This window comes from Amphiura filiformis, unplaced genomic scaffold (assembly GCF_039555335.1).
Source record: "Amphiura filiformis unplaced genomic scaffold, Afil_fr2py scaffold_39, whole genome shotgun sequence".
NCBI classification, from domain to species: Eukaryota; Metazoa; Echinodermata; class Ophiuroidea; order Amphilepidida; family Amphiuridae; genus Amphiura; species Amphiura filiformis.
The window spans coordinates 831,702-846,234 of NW_027305503.1; the positions used below are offsets into that span (position 1 = coordinate 831,702).

The 14,533-nt window shown below is 37.7% G+C and overlaps 1 protein-coding gene across 1 annotated transcript; it reads right to left on the reverse strand.

The window, feature by feature from the left end:
* Positions 1 to 535: 535 nt before the first annotated feature.
* Positions 536 to 8,840, reverse strand: LOC140144091 (fibrinogen-like protein A). The gene is made up of 5 exons (XM_072165927.1): positions 8,557 to 8,840; positions 7,288 to 7,393; positions 4,679 to 4,833; positions 1,617 to 1,878; positions 536 to 924 (listed from the first exon to the last, which is right to left on the reverse strand). Exons 1-5 carry the CDS (start codon positions 8,776 to 8,778, stop codon positions 674 to 676), a joined length of 996 nt encoding a protein of 331 aa, XP_072022028.1. The 5' UTR covers positions 8,779 to 8,840; the 3' UTR covers positions 536 to 673.
* Between the last annotated feature and the right edge of the window lie 5,693 nt (positions 8,841 to 14,533).

Consider the following 14,533-nt stretch of genomic DNA (forward strand, 5'->3'; position numbering starts at 1 on the left):
CATGAGTGCATCTATCGTCTTATATAACACGGGCGACATCATTATTTTAGGTAAAACAACTCGGCTTCGTCTCGGTGTTTCACGCCAAAAATAATGATGTCGCGTGTTATATGAAACGATAGATGCACGACACAATTATTCTCATTCTTAAACATTTCGATGAAAATAAATATATTAATCATAAGTATACCAAATTGTAATCAAATTAAGTCCTACATTTTACAAGGAATTACCTAGGGCTTAGAATCGATCAGTCCTGTTGTTGCTATGCACATTCCGATTGGTTCAAATAGCGAGTACGAGTATCGCGTCGACACGCACGCGCTAAGGTGTGTGATATCGTGTCATATCACACGGGTAAGAACCAATAAGATTGCAAGAACATTCTCAAGTGTTTAAGAATATATTATATTATTTAAGGCTACATTTTGAAGGGCATCCAGGGTCAAAAGTTTACCCTTTTGGGTTTGATTGTTTGTCATTTGTTTTTGGCCCCGTGCGAGGTCAAATTTGATAACAAATACAATTTTTTTAGTCGGCGCATAGACTGTACGCTAGGTGGCCTACATGGATCAGTGTCACTAATAAACATGGCAACTCCTTCACCATAATTTGTACGTAACTCGTAGGCATGGTAGGGGGAAGTTACGTGCGCTTTGTGTATAATAGTGTACTATATAGTTGGCTTAATTTTCATTTCACTTCGTTTGAGCGAGTCGCAATTCCCTTTCCATGCTTTCCATGCAATTCCATCATTGTACAATTTAGCCTTGCTGGAATCGTAGTAGTTTCCATTTAGGTTCGATCCTTCGGAGCAGGATTCGAACCCCCACCACCCGCCATGTAGGGGACCATCGCATACACGTGGCTGGTCATCATCGGATGTTGTGAAGGTTTGGTAAGACAAAGAACTAAGCCCGTCCCCTGTAAATAGAAAAGGCGGGAGGGTGGTGAATTTTAAGCTATAGGCTATCTAGGCGATCCCGGGGCCGGGTGATGTTCAATTATATTGAGTATATGTGACGTGTCATTTCAAAAAGAGACACTTTTGGGCAGGATCGTAAATAGAAAAATAGCAACCAAAAAAACTCTGCACCGGTAATTTTTCACAATTTGGGTTTGTTGCAAATGTGTGATCAAGTCAAGTCAAGTCAAGTCAAGTCAAGTCAATACCTGAATGGGTTACACCATTTGAAATCTACATTCCATGAGTGGGAGATTAAGGTCATGTCGTTCATAGGGGGTGTATAGATTTCAAATAGAATAGTCCAATGCTTTCCAAATGGTTCTCAGTCATATCAATTCGACAATACATTGGCCTACTTCGTGAGAACCAATGGTACACATTAGAGAATGAATTTGGAGAAAACCTTCTGATAATTACAAACACTCGCTGAGCAGCAAGACCTTTCCTCTAAGCTTTTAATCCGATAAGCTGATAATCTATTTGTTTTCATGAATTGGACAACATTCTTTGATGTGTTACTGAGCTCAATCATCTGAAATTACTGGAGCGTGAGCCACCCAGGGTGGTGGCTCAGCATAGTATTTTATTAATGAAGGTTTTCTCCAAATTCATTTCCTATTAATGAGCAGTTCACTTCATCATTTCTCACCTGCTTCGCCCCGATATTGCCCCAAGATCAGCTTATACCGCGTTCCCGCTTCGCCAACACGAAATTTATCATATGTAGCCGCAGCCACGTTCCCGTCCCAATCCTCCAACTCCACTCGAAGTTGATAGTTTCCCTGTGCGGTAATATGGTGAATGTTGTCATTGCCGAGCCAGTGTTCACTATTGACATTACCGAAACCGTTGCTGTAGTCATCCCAACTACGGTTGAAATTGATAGATCCATCTTCTCGTCGTTGAATGACCTAACCGAAAGTAGTTTTAATGAAATTGTTAATGGTTGTTGTGGTTGAACAAGTTTATTCAACATGACATGCATGAGGTACTTGTTCAGTAATTAGTGCCTTTCAGTGCCCATGCATATATTAGTACAGGGTGCTATGGGTTTGAGGTTTTCTCTAGCTTGGTGGAACCGATATTATTTGGCATCCTTAAACCTCAAAGAATAAAAATTATGTTTTTCTTAGGCAATAGACCAGGTATAGAAACAAATTTTTTGTGTCTCTATATCATCATGGCGGTAGAGTCCTGGTTCTCTGGTTTTAATTCTGTGATCGTAAGTTATTTTTTGGTGTATGCGTGGGGAGGCGAATGGGAGGAGGGGTGAGAGGAACAATAGAATTATATAAAAATGTGACCTATTCAGTGATTCTTCCCGTTTGAGTAATCGCTCCCATTTACTCAGCTAGCGAGGCCCAGCTCGGATCGAGCGCGGGCACCCCTGCTAGTGGTAATAACATTATGAATCTTGTATGCAATGGTATTGACCAACACAAATTTACCCCCGGGGGGCCACTGTAATGGTGAAGGGGGGTATCAGGCGCGTCCATGGACTCACAAAAAGCACCCTAAAAACGTATTGCTGAGACTAAAATTTGCACCCCTAAACAAGTATAAGTGGAGCGATTTGCTACCCTAAACAAGTAGTTGTCTTTTCCCTACCCTAAACAAGTAATTGATGCAATTATTACCCCTAAACAAGTACACACAGAAACAATGTGCTTTTTTTAAAACCCTAATAAGAAGCTGCTGCCTTGGTCAATTTTGGAAATAACTTGTGCCAAGAACGTGATTTTGGGGTGACAATCAAGTCCAACAGACCGCGACAAATATTATTTTTAGCTTGCCAGATCGGCCAGGCACTAGTCAAGAATAATTATTGAAATGTTATGTCAAATTTCCCCTATTCCCGGCAACATTGTCGACGAAGTCACATAGGAATGGTCATCATGGCAAGTATGCCGAATTTGGCAGTTTCATTCTTACGGAAATTCCATACTGTTCTCAGTTAAGGGATCTAAAATGAGCGTTTATTGCGTTTCGACAGTATTTTTTGTGGGACATGAGAGCACCTCAGACCTATCGAATTGCATTCTGAATACGAAGCATGTCTTTCTGATATCAAATCATTTTCATTTTTGAAAATCACAATATAATACAAATTTTATGACAAATTATAAAAATTTGATATTTTTCAAATTTTTGATATATAACAGTCTTCGAAGTAAATTATATAAATCTAATGATATATTCTTAAAGTGTATGTAGCAGGAGGAAAAGCCGATGGTCAATTGAAAATTTTGACCTTTCATATTGAAGATATGGATTTTTTCCCAAAAAGACCTAATTTTGTTGGTGTTTTGGGAAAAAAATCCATATCTTCAATACGAAAGGTCAACATTTTCAATTGATCGTCGGCTTTTCATCCCACCTACATACACTTTAAGTATAAATCATCAGATTTATAAAGTTTACTTCAAGTACTGTTAAATATCAAAAATATCATTTTTAATGATTTGCCATAAAATGTGTATTAAATTGCGAATTTCAAAAAATCAAATTTATTTGATATCAGAATGACATTCTTCGTATTCAGAATGCAATTCGATATGTCTGCTGTGCTCTAATGTCCCAAAATAAATACTGTCCAAACGTTCATACCTTAAGTTGATACATAAATGAGTATTCATGAAAAGCACTATAAAAATTAACATTTCATTCACTACTGCTTGTTTCTTGTGGAAAATAATGTTCATTTATGTGAAATTTTGTCCGTTTACAAGTCACACGATTTACGTATTTTTGCCAACCACTATGTCTCAATCTCGATATAATATGTAAATACATGGCCAGCTGACGTCATTGACGTCATCATATATAGGCACGTAACACGTTCTACAATTGGCTAAACTGAGTGTAATACCAACACGTCACGTAGCGTCATGTTCATTTGCATAATTATGATTTCCAGTCTGGTATGGGATATATGAGTGCCTAGCATCGGAAGATTTGAGTCCCGTTGGCAAAACTACCCTAAATACGTAAGAGCTCCAAAAACATGCACCCTTTTACACCAATTTTACATGAATTTGATACCCTATTCACGTTACGCACGTAACGTGCCCTTGGCTGTAAAAATACCCTTTTTACGTGGATTTACGGACGCGCCTGATACCCCCCTTCACCACTAGAGTGCCCCCCCCCCACCCCCCGGGAATTTACCATTCTGATTAAAGCCATATTATAACATTTCTGTAAAAATAGATTAGTAAATATTTTCCATAAAATGTTAGCTTTTACTGTCAGATATGTCCTCTTTTAATTTTGAGCCGAACAAGAGAGGTAAAGCATAGAAAATTGGAATTTACTACTAGCGCCCATGCATGTTACTCCCGCGGTGTGGCGGTACGATCCGGGGTGGGGGTGTGTGTATGTGTATCACGCACGCCGTGTACGTACTGTCGATACATATATGCTCGACTAATATTTCCATCGTAATAATAAAACGCCGGTTCCATCGTTTTATTCAAAATCTCGGATTTTGAAAAAACTACAGCACCTAAAGTCTTAATTTTTGCAGAGTATCTTTATTGACTAAAGTACATTACAATCGTGTAAAAACCAGAATTAAAAAAAAATTGAGGGCGTTCTCCTCAGCAAATGTTATAATATGGCTTTAATTAGTAATTGGTAGTTCATAACAAGCATCGAAACAGCATCAAAGGTTGTTCCAAAGATCGAACAAATTGTGTTGCAGTATCTTACCGTCCATCCTTCCCATGCTAATCCCATGTCACAAAACACGTGGACAGGGGTGTCATCTATAGGGTATATATCATATGCACGGCTAGACGTTTCTCCCAGTCGTCGAAGATCGTGACAATCTCGTGGCAGGTTGGCCATTCTGGTAGGTTTAGTAGCTGGTTAAAGAAATCACATAAAGAGTTGTTGCGCTAATATTTACCAGTATTTTACATTGTAAAAATCATCCAAAAAGCAACTAGTCCACAGGACAGGTTTCTATCTTCCGTTGGTTATTTTAGGCCGCAATTGTCGTTATTTTGAACTTTCATATCGAAAATTTACAAATTTTTTACCAAAAAGATCTACATATTTTGATGTTTTGGAAAAACGATATCTTCAATACGAAAGGTAAAATTTTCATATGATGTACGGTTTTTCATCCCAGCTACATACCCTTTAAGTACATATCATTAGATTTATACAATTTAGTTCGAGGTCTGGTAAATTTCAAAAGTATTAGTTTTAATTTAATCATTTACCATAAAATGTATTATATCGCGAATTTCAAATAAAATCTAAACTTATTTGACATCAGAAGGACATTCCTCGTATCGAAATATCTGATGTGCTCTATTAAAGGTCCCACAAAAATACGTGAACACGTCGATATCCGATCTAAACAGCTAGCAAGGAGCCGAGCATAGCATAAAGGTAACTATTGTATTTACATGTTTACATTATCCTAATCTGCCTTTATGTCCTTTATATCAGTTCGGGGGCACTGCTAATTCAAAGACGTCTCTGATATCAAATACTCTTGAAGCGTCATGTCACATAACAGTATCATATTTCAGAGACGTCTCATAAATCACATACTCCCTAGTTTCAAAACCCAGTCGCAAACGATATAAGTAATTTTGATGAACGTGCCAGCGCAGTGGGAATAATTTTGTGTATAGGTCTTATCAGGGTTGTAGCTAGCCCAAGTTGAGCATTTTGAGTGCCTGCCAATTTTACTATCCAATTCATGAATTGGATAGTAAAATTGGGATTTTTTTACTTCAAAACATTTGATTTTGGCCATTGCAATCTAAGTGTGTTCTGGGACCATTTGTCAGAATTTGCACAGATAGATATAATTTTTGCACAGGTAGATATTTTCTAAACATAGGAAAGCTTATTCTAATACACTCAGCTTCGTTCCGATTTGCTGCATCGGGTGCCGAGCTGTCAACAAAGCTCGACGTATGTGATATCACAGACCCCCGTATGTGAAATCACTGACACGTCTTTGAAATCAGAGACGTCCGGTTATTACGAGGGCCCCCGAACTGATATCGAGTACTCAAAGGTACACGATGTATTGTTGGTCGCAGCAGCCAAAAAAGGGTCATTTTTCATTTTATTGAAAAATAACACTTTGGTGTTTTGGGTTAGTTCATTCTACAAATCATATACTTTAAAAACTTGCTTGATTTATTGTTACTACTGAGTTATGTGTGTTTTACAAAAGTGTTGCTGTTTCAGCCCTCTTTATAACATAACTCAAGAACCACAGGACCTACAACACTATACCTCTGATATTTGAATTCTTCTACAAACTCGCTATGAAATGATCAATGCAAATTTGACAAAGCTCACTACCATTCGCAAGATGCTGTGAACTACCAAATCACAACAGTTTAAAATAAACTCCTCAACAAAAGTTTGGAAAGTTTTTTCAATCATCTGTATCTCCAATTATTTGTGACATATTCATATCGTGTTGCATATCAATGGATAGCTACAATACTCCCCTTTACAATGACACCCCATTTGAAACAATAACCTTTTTCACGGCTGAGTACATGCCTTGTGAATGTAGTGGGGTCTGAAAATGAATTTGCCAAATTGACCATTATTCTGTGCAGCAAGCTGCAATCCCATAACTTCACAATCTGGGACCTAATGCAATCCTCCAAGATCACACCGGTCGCCCCACATAGCCACGGTAGTCAACGACTACCTACAGAATATGGGAGTAGAGTCAAAATGGCCTGCCATCAGGCCAGACCCGGGGGCCAGACCTCAACCTGATTGAACACTTGTGGGAACAGTTTGATCGTGCTGTGCGTGCCAAAGAAGCCCATAGGCAACCACATTGAATGACCTGCGACGAATCCTTGTGGAAGAATGTAATTCCATCCCACAGTAACGTGTAACCAGGTCGGTGAGCAGCATGAGGAGAAGGTGCCTGACTATTGTGGCTGCCTATGGTTTTTCCACCCGCTATTGAGGTTAGTGGCTAGCTTTGAGACCCACTACATTCACAAGGCGTGTACTCAGCCGCGAAAAATGTTGTTGTTTCAAATGGGGTGTCATTGTAAAGGGGAGTATTATAGCTATCCAGTGATATGCAACACGATATGAATATGTCACAAATAATTGGAGATACAGATGCTTGAAAAAACTTTCCAAACTTTTGTTGAGGAGTTTAGTTGCTAACATTACACCAGAAGGTCCTATCTGCAATAGCTATAGTCAGTTTGATGAGTTCTGCATTCTATAATGTACACATCTACAAAAAGACATCTAGAAGCTAGTGCAGATAGTGCTTTCTTGCCTTAAACACTCAATATTATTATCTCTACCTGAATTACAGTTTTCCTGTAGACTTAGTAGAGTCTGAATTTGCTGCTGCTGGTCTCGAACCAACTGTAATAATTGTGACGTCATTTCCGTTTCATTTACAGGTGGCTGCAATAGAAGAATATAGAATGATGCATAAAGCTGGATTTATACTCCATTGCTGAGCGACAAGGGATTGTTTGACCAATGATGGCAGACCCATCCCACCCCATCTAGTACACAATTTACACAAATACGGTATACTTAGTTTTACTTTGGGAAAAAATCAAATCAAATAAAACACACCAACGTCGTATACGTGTGAAAAGTTACGGTTAGGGACCATTAAATATTTACGTAATGGGGGAGTGGGAGTTTTAAGGGGAATCCATGATTTTGGGGTTATTGAGGGGGAAATCTGAATTTTTTTACTTAAACCATGAGAGGGAATGTTAAATGGAGAAAGGAGAAAACAAGGAGGGGCTCCGAACATTCTGAGCGGACGCAAGCGGAACGCAAAATAGTGTGTTGATTCTTTTGCAAAACTCCCACCCAATAGCTTTAATATGGAATGGTCGCTTATGTAATAGGATTTTTGTGTCAGTTCCTGAGAACGTTCATGTGACAATTCGAATCATATCGAATTGTCACATGATCTGTAAAAATATCAATATCGATATCAATACTATTTGCAGCAACGAAACGGACCACAGCTGATGTACTAGACTAGTCTATTTGAATACAAATATCGGGAGTGCGCGTGCGCAGAATCGACCTGCTTCCATGCTGAATAGCAGAAAGTTACGTACTTTTACAAGGCAAAAAGCAACTTTTCTAGGCATTGTTGACATGGTGCCTTCGCTAAAGAAAGTTTTCTACTATAAAGACCTAACTTTTGAGATGGTTTGTATGTTTGAAGGTACAAAATTAACAATATGGCGCCCGGTTATACCGCCGCGGCCGCGTTCAGCAAGTCATCATCACGACACTTGTAAACAAATTTGAAGAATAGAAGGCTGACGCTGCACTAATTATTTAATGATAAATGAACTACCACTAAATGTTCCTGTCAGTGCTGCAGTGCAAAACTTCTCATGCAATTCCATCTTTAACATTACATTCAAATAATAATTACATTGTAAATTGGAACTAACACCAATTTTTATCAGGAATATCTTGTTTTCTGAGAAGTTGCGACACTCTCCCGGTTAAATGCGGTGGAAGTCGCCCCCTGGAAGTGCATAATGAGAAGAAGGTAAAAATGTCTAAAGGTGTGATTACGCAAATCTTACCGCACATGTCACCGTCGGATTGCAATTGCAATTATTATTACAGTTGTTCTGCAGGTCTGCCGTTGCATTACCAGTGCCATTGCCATAACCTAATCGTAATAGCGATTCACCGCCAATTTCTGATAAATTTCCGGACTGTTTGCTCGAAATATCTGCTTGGGTAGACGGAATTCCAATATGCAACGCAACAAGCAGGAATAATAGAACTAAATAAGATTCCATTTTGAAAGTTGTAGTTCGTTATCAAATGAGGCCAGTACGAGTACATATGTACATGTATCTTAAACTTCCTATCCGGCTATATATAGTTATATATAGACATATATATATATAGTTATTCAACCGAATAATTATAGGTCACTCTGTGTAATATAAACATAAACAGGTTTCATACCCAAGTCGCTATTTACAAGCGACTACTGTATTCTAACCAATAGTATGGATCGTTCTTGAAAGCTGACAAAACCGATACATTTCATTGGATAATTATGTTAGTCACTTGTTACTTTCAGCGTTGAACCTTTAACTAATAACTAAAATTTACAGAAGTGGGAAGTCAAACAATCAATTTAGAGTATGCACGTATAGCAGTAGCTTTCTGATTCCAACCTTGAATAACGGGTTGTTTAGTAACTATGAAAAAAAAATAATGTTTTTTTTTTTTTTTTTTTTTGTTGTTTAAATATGTAAAATCGATATGAAATATCCGTGCTTAGATTTGTCTATTGATCTTGTGACAGAAAAAAGTAACTGGCACGTTTATGGTAAATGAACTGCACTACATACCAATTGCTTAAAGTTTACTTTTCTTTGCTTAAATGAACTTGAATTACTTATGCCCTGCCAGGCATGTCAAGTTAAAATTGAGTCTGCTTTGTTAATAGAAAGTAATTTGTAGAGCTGTGTTTATGTACAAAGTTTGTATGTCTAACATACAACAATGATATAAAATAGTAATAGTTCATACCACCATCACTGACCGGTCTGCCAAATAACACACGTCATCATAAGCTTCCGTTTCAATCATTTCTGTGATTCAAGTACTGAGCACTTGTTTTCAGATGAAATACAAATTATGGGTATGGCTAATTTTTCTTTTTAGCTGAAATTAAACTATTAAACCTCTATAAGTAGAAACACCGTATCTGCTGTTTTTGATTATCAACATACTTTGTTTACTTTGAAAGTAATAAAGAGGGAAGAGGCAGGGGGTTATTTCTATTGCATAGAATATATAGGTAGTTTTTTTTAAATTAAAATTGGCGCCAATTAAAATTGGCGCCAACTGTTGACGTAACCAGACACATAAGTTTGTTCACATCATTCCCACATGCTCCGGTTCATTAATTTAAAGTGAACAGCATTGCGCAACCATTATATGAAATATTCCTTCGACACAGTCATTATTGGTTGCTTGTCCATGTACTAGAACCTGTGACAATTAACACTTATTAAACATGTTAGTGTGTTTGTTTGAGTACAGTATAATATTCCGCTATTGACACAATTTTTAGCGTCATACGTAATAATTGAAAAGAGGTAAGCATATCAATATTACTTTACCAATGGTTACCAACTAATGTGTTATTAACCAAGTTGCGACCCGGAAATAAATTTATTAAACTCTCTTTATTATTATTATTATTATTGATATTATTATTATTATTATTATTATTATTATTATTATTATTATTATTATTATTATTATTATTATTATTATTATTATTATTATTATTATTATTATTATTACTATTATTATTATTATTATTATTATACCAATTCTTTATTTCATAATATACAAGCCATTTCCTTGTTCTAAACAATGGATGACACGCTGGCCTTCCCTGATATACCGTCAGTGGTACCTGTAGATAGTGTTCCAGAGACTCCTATTAGCATGCTCCATATCGATACACTACTGATTATATTCAACTATTTGACACTCTTTGACAAGCTAGCAGCTCTGAGGTAAGTATAAACAAAAAACAAAGCAGACTATAGGTTGATCAGCTCGTAATCGGCGGGAATTGTTAGGTTTGGACCACTACGCCGAAAAGTAGACTGACATCAGGTTCAGAGTGATAGCAGTAAGCTCCTGTAACCCATGTATTCCATGACAAGTCTAGCTCGCCACTTGTGACTTTTCATTAAGTAACACCAACGTCATAAAGGCACACACCCCTATCTTTTCCAGAATGAAAAAAGCCACTGTATATATTAATATGGTCTTTAAGCTAGACCTGTATTTCAAATTCATGCATGGAAACTTCTGTTAGAGACAGGACAAGAATGGCTTGGAAGAGTACTCCCAGGTGCTTTACGGCTTACTCTGGATTACGTTGCTTGCTGTCAGTCTATTTGATTATATTTGACTCTGAGAAGTGATCTACAGAGTTTGAAAGCACCAGCACCATTCACAATGATACAAGTGATATTCCTGGGTGTCGACTGTCTAGGGCAATGAAGTCATGGTTTTTTTTGCTCAACTGTCGTCAGCCAGCATTGTGTTACGTCATTGCTCTAGACAATTTCGGCGCCCGGAAATTTTGAATATCGCGTGTTGAGAGACAGGTGTTTTTATTCATTTTGATGGTCAATATGAGTTATAAAACCATGTGATTATTTTTCTAACTGCCGGAGACATCATCCATATCTGTTCGTTCCATAACCTGTTCACGGAGACGGAGACGACTAGAAAACTGCTTTGGATTTCAGCATAAATGTGCAACACGTGGTAAAGTGCAACCTAGATATGAAAGTTGTTAACCGCTGAGAGATTTTGGTCATTTACGGCGATTGTTGGTTCCACGTTATGTTTTGCAGGAACATTTTGATACAGGACTTCTGTAATACCCATATTGCTGACGATCACAGGTCAAAGTTATTGCAGGCTGACGAAAAATGGTCCATATTTGCAGCTAGAATATGTACAAATCATCAGCAAACTGGAAATCACAAGCTGTCTCTTCTTATGTAGTTTTTGGTATGGTTTCCTGAAGTTGAACAGAATGCCATCAAACCGATAGTTGAATTAGTTGAGAAATTGCTGAAAGCATCATGGCGCATAGCTTAGAACATATTTTCAACAGCGTCGGCGCCAGAACACAGCATTGCTTGACATTATGGAACTGGCGGACGGCAGTAAAGAATTAAGCAGGTAGCCAGGCGTATGCCATGATCTTCCGCAATCCTTCACATCATCTCTAACAGTGCCTTTGTCTACAATTCATGAGAATTCCGATTCAGGAGAATTCCTGCCATCGATTGACAGCAGAGTTATGCCTCTGTGATTATCGGAAGATCTTTTAATGCTCTGCGTGCTAGCCATGCGCTTCAACGGAAAAAGTTCAAGTTTTGAAATATTTTTTCAACGTTATCAAGAGCTATCTTAATAACTACTAAACCAATACTAGGCTTGTTTGTACTCATTTTGATGCATTTCTCATGCTGATTCCAAATATGGTCATGCAAATTTACATTTCTCAAATTTTTGATTTTTTTAAAAAGAAAATTGAAACTTGTCGTCTGCAGTCGACACCTGCGTGAAGAGAGTTAAATATGGATAATCGATGCTCCGTGAAATCCTGAGGCATCAGTTCTTGACTTCACATTGACAGGATTAGCTTGGTGAGCTTTTAACCACACAAGATCCTTATGTTTGGTCAATTTCAACAGGTATATGGCATCAGCTCTAGTAGCCTTTCCAAGACAATAGGCTGGGTATATTCTGTTTCTTGCAGTGTAGCTGTATCTGGAAGAGAAGAGGCGATTCTTACCTTTTTACTGAGGCAGGCTGTATAGTCTCTTCATTGATGGAGGAAGGTTGATTTGGGATCTTGTTGAAATGCTCCACCCATCTGTTGAAGATTAAATCCTTATTTGTTATAATTAAGAAAGGGTGAGATTCCAAAAACATGTGGTCCATAGACAGCTTTGATTGCATCCAACAAAAGCTTCGGGTTTTCGTGGGTTTTTCTGGTTCCTTTCTCAGTGGGTAATGGTGTGTGAGATGCTGAGATCGGTGTTTCTAGAAGATCTCCTACTAGACTAATATTTGCAGTTGGTTTCATTCATTTCGGGAAACACGGCATAATTATCAGAATTAATTTCATGCGTTTTCCTTTCAACACCTTTAAACAATTGACTTTTTTGTTTTGGGCGCTTTACAACTTTTTAATGTTCTTATATTAATTGCTAGAAATAGTGAATATCCCTGCGTGATGTTGATTTTGGGCTGCGGGTCTCTCTTAGTATGAATCGGTTCACGGATTTTCATTGTGTCATTCCTGCTTCTTTTCCAGAATGTGGTACATAACTCCTGTTTGATCTTCTTTTTCAGTACGGTCCTTAGGTGCTACAGCCAGATTCTTACGCAGCATGGTGAGGGGTCCAAAGCTGGCACAAACCTCAAACTGCTGACATACGCAACGAAGTTTCTTACTGGTTCTCTTGACATATGGCACGTTGATATTAGCTTTGGTACACTCACAGAAAAAAATACACAAATTGTGTAAAATTTTACACAACTTCGATGTACGTATAGAACTCCAAAACAGATAGGTATTTTTTACATAACCATGAATTATGTAAAACAAGAAATGTCTTTAAAAAAGACAATGCCTCAAGAGATTCCAGCGGGCACCATTTGTTATTAGCTTATAAGAGATACTTGAAATGCTAGCTTTAAGCCATCTTGCAATGGTAATAATTCTGTTGTATTTAATGTAGGAATACCTGCATGCCGGGTGGTAGTCCGAATAATCAGTCCCAAAACAAAATAGGCCTAGGCCCTATTCATTTACTGACATGATCGATGGACCCTGCATTTTTCAATACATTGATGCTGTAGCCTTCGTACTGAGGCTACACACAAGGAAACTAGGCTATAATCACGTATCATGAGCCCCGGATGCTTATATATAATAGAGGGCCTCCTTCAACTCCCAACTTGTGACCACAGAAATAGCTTAATAACTGTGTAGGAAATACAAAAAATTGAAATTTGGACACCAGAAACTTAAGGTTGAAAGTCAAAAGTGTCAATTGGTACACCTTTATACAGCAGAAGTTATCATACAGTGATAGTAAGATTTTTTCAAATAAAATCTCTTTTCTGTAAAATTGATTGCTGTGCTGAAAAATGTTGCATAATGGGTACTTGCTTTTTTGTACAGGTATTCATTGTAAGGTACCATCAATGATGGTCACAGAATTGGGAAAATACATTTGCCCAAGTTAAATAATCACCTTTCTAAACAAAACAATTTCAATGTGAAATATCCTACTTGCAGGGTTGTCACCAGGACCAAAAAAGTACTAAAAAGGCTACTTCGAAATTTGATGATCATATTTCTAGCATAGGCCTAGGACAGGCCTAGGCAAAAAAAACCTTTTTTTCTAATAATTTCTCCGCAAGCGTCATTTATGTCGACAAATTGTTCACATATCCACAGCAGGGTTGCAAATATACCGTACCATACAATGTATGTCACTCAGAGTGCGACAATTTGTACAGATAAATTTATCACAACAGGTAATTTGGCCATTCGTCTGCATATTACTAAAAATAACGTCATTTATGTCGACAAATTGTTCGCAAATCCACCTGTTAGTTTTAAGGATATAATATATGGCATAAAATATGACAAATCATCAAAATAAATTTATAATGAATGCTTTTGTGGATATTTGCTAATACAATATATACATCTGACATGTGTAGATGATTTATGTCTTCAGTAGGAATTCGGCTGAGGGAATTCCAATTGAATGAACTTTCAATAGCGTGACGAATTTTTGCGTACACTGCGCGATATACGCCAGCGTGTGCGATTGTGTGTGAGTATCGCGGAAGTGAATCCAACCATGCCAACGCACTCATAGACATACCACCTAGACCTATGAGTGCCCATCCCTAACCAGGGCAGTAGGTGAAGCCACGTATCCAAGGTGATTTTGGTCGGTTGGTCGGACGCGG